The sequence below is a fragment of the Crinia signifera genome, chromosome 5 (genome assembly GCF_055691185.1).
Source record: "Crinia signifera chromosome 5, ASM5569118v1, whole genome shotgun sequence".
Lineage (NCBI taxonomy): Eukaryota > Metazoa > Chordata > Amphibia > Anura > Myobatrachidae > Crinia > Crinia signifera.
The window spans coordinates 128212100-128218006 of NC_139221.1; the positions used below are offsets into that span (position 1 = coordinate 128212100).

Below are 5907 nucleotides of genomic sequence, written 5' to 3' on the forward strand. Positions count from 1 at the left end.
ATCGACCTTGCTATGTATTTGTTGTGAAAATAAAAATATCACAGTGAATGAAAGAATAAACAATTTGAATGTATAAATAAATCTCAGATATATAAATTATATTATTTACAAAACAATGGTTGTATTAGGCTTTTCATTACATTTGAGAATTTCTATATGTATGTCCCGGTGAAGTTAAGTCATTAGACCTGTGTTTGTATTACCCTTATACAGAGAGGTAGAGAAGTGACATGTGAGCGGTACCTGGTGTGGCTCTGCCACCTACTAGTCAGAGTGCACGTTACACCTGGAGAAAGGCACCTGCTCCTGATACTGGGAACTACACAACTACACAGCCGCTGGTGGGAGAGAGGCACCTGCTTCTGACCATTGTGATTTGCACAATGCACACAGCCACTGATAGGAGAGCGGTACCTAATCCTGACCACTGGGACCTATACACTGCACACCGACACTGGTGGGAGAGAGGCAATGTGTAAGTTCCTGATCACTGGGACCTACACAACGCATACAGCTACTGGTGGGATAGAGGCACCTGCTCTTGGCCACTGGGATATACACATTGCATAAAGTCACTGCTGGTAGAAAGGCACCTAATCCTGACCACTGGGAGGGCGTACCTAGATATTCGTGGGCCCCATAGCAAGAGTTTGTAAGGGCCCCCTATTTAGCAACTGATGGTGATAAATGTATGTAAAACATATTACTTAGACAGTAAAGAGGGGGCCCCTTCAGCTCTGGGCCCCATAGCAGCTGCACCCCTTGCACCTATGGTAGTTACGCCCTTGACTGGGACCTACACATTGCACACCACCACTGGTGGGAGAGAGGCAATGTGTAAGTCCCTGACCACTGGGACCTACACAAGGCACACAGCTTCTGGTGGGATAGAGGCACCTGCTTCTGACCACTGGGGCCTACACATTGCACACAGCCACTGGTGGAAGAGAGGCACTGGGGGGAAAGAGGCACCTAATCATGACCACTGGGAATTACACACTGCCACTAGTGCGAGAGAGGCACCTGTTCCTGAGCAATTTGACTTGCACACAGCCACTGGTGAAAAGAGCCACCTGCTCCAGATCATTGGGACCTACACATTGCACACATCCACTGGCATGAGAGAGGCACCTGCTCCTGACCACTGGAACCTAAACATTGCACACAGTCACTGGTGGGAGAGAGGCACCTAATCCTGACCACTGGGAACTGCAGACTGCGCACAGCCACTGGTGGGAGAGAGGCACCTGCTCCTGAGCACTGGGACCTGCACACAGCCACTGGTGGGAGAGAGGCACCTGTTCCTGAGCACTGGGACCTGCACACAGCCACCGGTGGGAGAGAGGCACCTGTTCCTGAGCACTGGGACCTGCACACAGCCACCGGTGGGAGAGAGGCACCTGCTCCTGAGCACTGGGACCTGCACACAGCCACCGGTGGGAGAGAGGCACCTGCTCCTGAGCACTGGGACCTGCACACAGCCACCGGTGGGAGAGAGGCACCTGCTCCTGAGCACTGGGACCTGCACACAGCCACTGGTGGGAGAGAGGCACCTGCTCCTGAGCACTGGGACCTGCACACAGCCACTGGTGGGAGAGAGGCACCTGCTCCTGAGCACTGGGACCTGCACACAGCCACTGGTGGGAGAGAGGCACCTGCTCCTGAGCACTGGGACCTGCACACAGCTACTGGTGGAGATAGGGGAGGTAAGAGGCAGTAATATATCTTAGTGACATCCAAACAAATGTGTTAGGGTCATTAAGCTTATCCATAATCCTAATTACAATGACACTACCTTAGCTTCTCCCTCCTCCCCCCTGTTTACAAAGCCTGTGATTTGCTGCAGATAGAGTAGGTGAGCAGGGCGGCCACTCCCCCCTCTCTTCTATATTAGAGTGCAGCGAATGGAAGGGGAGAAGCAGTCAGCAGCAATAATAATAATAGCAGCGAGCAGCGCCGGGCTGCAGGGAGCGGACACCCGGCTGTGACGAGCCGCATCTGTGGTGATACTAGTAGTAGTGACTGAGCAGGTGCTGTGCCTGTGTGCCGGGGGTGCGCAGTGCTGCCATACACTGACCTGTCCCTGCCTCATCCCCAGCGTTCACCCTCTGCGAGGGACCCATGAGCCGGCCGGACCGCAGACACTAGGAAGACGCTGAGCTGCGCTGTCCTCGGTGCTGTCACACAGCGGCGCATAGAGCGGACAGGCTGCGGCAGGCAGTGCAACCCCATCGGGATGAGCCTGGAAGTGTTTTCCCGAGCAGCCTATGTGGAGAAGGTGTGCGGCGGCGGCGGCAGTGACCTGGACGGCAGCGCCCCCTCCCCACTCTCCAGCCGGGACGATGAGCTGGGCTCGGACGGGGACTTTGGAGCCAACAGCCCCACTCCAGCCCTGTGCCCGAGAGACTCCGAGATGGACACGGACACCGGCAGCCTGGCCGGCGAGGAGGAGGAGGAGGCGGAGGAGGAGGGAGAGGTGAGGCCGGGATCTGGGAGGGATGGAGAGGGCGCAGAGGTGCCCGTGGGCTGCAGATCACAAACTGCTGAGGTCGGCAAAGCCAAGACATACACCCGCCGCCCGAAGCCGCCCTACTCCTACATCGCCCTCATAGCCATGGCCATCAGGGACTCCGCCAGCGGCCGCCTGACTCTGGCCGAGATCAATGACTACCTGATGAAGAAGTTCCCGTTCTTCCGGGGCCAGTACACCGGCTGGAGGAACTCTGTCCGGCACAACCTCTCCCTCAATGACTGCTTTGTCAAAGTGCTCAGAGACCCGTCCCGGCCCTGGGGCAAAGACAACTACTGGATGCTGAACCCCAACAGTGAGTACACCTTTGCCGATGGCGTCTTCAGGCGCAGGAGAAAGAGGCTGAACAGGGTCACCAAGTGCCTTAAGGAGCAGGAGCTGCAGGGGCTGTCTGAGCAGCAGCATCAGCATCACACAGCATCAGGCCAGGCCTCTGCCCCTGCATCCAGCAGACTCCACAGAGCACCTTCCTCTCCATCCTCCGCTGCTCCCACCAGCACCAAGGACACCAGCCCAGGCACCAAGTTCTCCAGCTCCTTTGCAATTGACAGCATCCTGAGCAAGCCTTTCCAGAAAAGAGAGAACTCAGAAGCAGACACCAAATCAGCAGGTGGAAGGATTCTGTGGCCGACAGGTTCTTTACTACATTCCCCTCCTTCAGTCCCGACTTACCTGTCCTACCCTCCATCATCCACCCTGCATCACCCATCCGCCCTTTTCCCCATCAGCCCTCTTAGCAGTAATGGGGCATCATTGCACTTACAACTCTATAGGTATTGCATGCCCGAAGCTCTGCTGCTGTTAATGGATCCCAGGAGTGAAGGGCAACAGCTGTCCACTGACCCCAGAGAAGACCGACACACTCCTTCCCAACACCACCCACTCTTCCCACACCCCAGCCCCAGCAAGGCTTTCTCAGAACACCTGGGCAACGCTGAGATCCTGTGCACTCTGCGCTCACCTGGCTCTTATCCCCCCTACAGGCCAGAGACATTGCTAGCGTGACAATGAAGGGAGGGAGTGGGGAAGGTATGTCACTGGGAGCACCCACTCTGACTTATTTGGTATATTATGTAACTGCACCCTAGAGAAGGCATGATTTGTTTCCAATCTACCAATTTGTTTTGAAAACATTTAATTCATTTGGTTACAAAGTCATGCGATTGAATACATTTCTGTTTGTCTATGGTCTCTATACAATAGTAAAAACACCCATCATGTTACTATATTTTATTATTGACAAGTGCCTTAAATATAACTTCCTGATATCAGGGGTATATTCAAAATTAAGCAGTGAGATATTGAAATTTTGACTTTTATACCAAAGCTGTATCCAGTTCCTATTTAGCAGTAAAACGTGTATGTTGTGTCTGTTGTCTTCAAAGCCCACTGCCCTTAGTAATGTGATTGTAGGTCCTATCAATGACCAAGGTCTATACCCTGGCACAGAATCCCCCTCACCCACCCCCACCCCCTTTCTGTTAGTGTGGCCGTGCCACAGACTCTGCACTGCAAATGTTTAATAAGAGATGTATAAGTGACCTTCAGATGCACTTTTATTTTTCTAACCAATATCAAATTTTATATCAGTAACATGACGCAATACATTTTTAAACATTGTGCTTCGAATTTCGTTTCATCTGTATTTAAATTACCTCGACTCAGGTCAGCAAACCTGGCTGTCAAGTGTTTGTTTGTTTATTTGTTTGTACGTTTGTTATTTCAAAGTAATGTCTGTATCCTATGTGCCAATTAGCAAATGCCAAGTCTGTTGTAGCATTCCAATGTTAATAAAATAAAATTAATTATCCATGTTCACAATATGTTAAAAGGCGATAAATTTCCAGGTCATTTCTACTGTAATCACCACTGTGCCAAAACGTTACTAAATCCAATATATTGTTTCTTAAATTATTTATACTTAAACCTTTAATGACAGGTGACCACTAATTGTGGTCCAATAATGAAACCGTTCGTTTGAATAAGCTCGAATCGAGCAAAAATAAAGAATAACAGGTGTATTGCTATCATTCCAGTAAAGCGCCTGAGCACTGCCACTACTGAGCAGGGATTTTGTAATAATGTTTTTTATGTGTATTTTATTGAACTGAGCTTATTTTCAAATAAAAGTGTTGTTTAAAAAAAATCCTGTGTGTGACGTGTGCAGTGATTCAGCAGTTTGCTTTGTGATGTTTGAAGGGAATTCCATAAACTTCATAACATGAAAAGTATGTGATTTGCGTGAGAAATACCACTGACAGCTTCCAGTGACTGCTTATAGGAACAGATCTGGTTATGCTGGGAGGCTGCTCACCTTGCATAAGAGCTGGAGTCTGGGCTGACAGGTCGCTCATCTCCGCTGCTTCTTATCTCTCCTGTAAGGTAACCAGAAATCTGGGCTAGACTGAACACCCACATGAATGCCTTAATCATACACAGACTTGTACAGTACAATTGCAAAAACAGATGAACACACTTGTCTGCACTTTTGACAATTGCAAGACATGCTAATCCATTTTGTTTAGTTTCTAGACATTCTTAGGAAAATATTCTCAATATGTTTCACCCTGAGTAAACATTTTCTGCTAATGGTTGTAATAATTCATATGTACAACATTTTATTAACTAATACATTTTAAGACCAGAGATATGTTCAAATAATATATACTAAGACAATATATTTAAGGCATACTGCACTTCCTGCTTTCAATTCTAGGAATAGTAACAGTGACCCTTATGTATGACACCATACAAAATAACTGCAATGTAAATACAGGTCTTGCAGGGGGCTCGCATTATATGCATTAGAACTCATTCTATCCCAGTGGTTTCCAAACTGTGGGGTACAGTATGAAGCAGTGATAAGGGAGGAGAAGTGGCCCATGGCAACCAATCAGCACTGAGGTAACATCTATAATTTGCATAATATAAAATTATACAAAGCAGCTCATATATCTACCCCACAGTGCCATGGCAACCTGGGCTGCCTTGGGACACTTTCAGAGGTGCATTGGATTGGTGGTTCAGGACCAATTTTATTAGTTATGGGCAATGCAATAAGCAAAACCAGAGCAGATACCATAAAATACAGATTCAAATCTGGTCCCTCACCACATAATTCAGTGGTTCTCCACCTTGGTCCTCAGGACCCCCCAACAGTGCTCATATTCCAGGTCTCCTCACAGACTCACAGGTGACATAATTAGCTCCACCTGTGATCTTTGAAAATGTGTCAGTGAATAATGAGTGCACCTGTGCACCTGCAAAACCTGACCTGGAAAAAGGTGCACTGTTGGGGGGTCCTGAGGACCGAGGTTGAGAACCACTGACATAATTGAACCTAAGGATGACATATAATTACATCATTTTAATATTTT

General features: G+C 48.8%; 1 protein-coding gene across 1 annotated transcript; it reads left to right on the plus strand.

Annotated features, from left to right (window-relative positions):
- The first annotated feature begins 1932 nt into the window (after positions 1–1932).
- On the plus strand, positions 1933–4664 carry FOXQ1 (forkhead box Q1). Its single transcript, XM_083188027.1, has one exon. The coding sequence runs from the start codon at positions 2237–2239 to the stop codon at positions 3533–3535; it is 1299 nt and encodes a 432-aa protein (XP_083044153.1). The 5' UTR covers positions 1933–2236; the 3' UTR covers positions 3536–4664.
- Positions 4665–5907: the final 1243 nt, after the last annotated feature.

What these genes read in the sequence shown, in the direction of transcription:
- FOXQ1 (XM_083188027.1), top strand. Translation starts at nt 2,237, where the DNA reads ATGAGCCTGGAAGTGTTTTCCCGAGCAGCCTATGTGGAGAAGGTGTGC.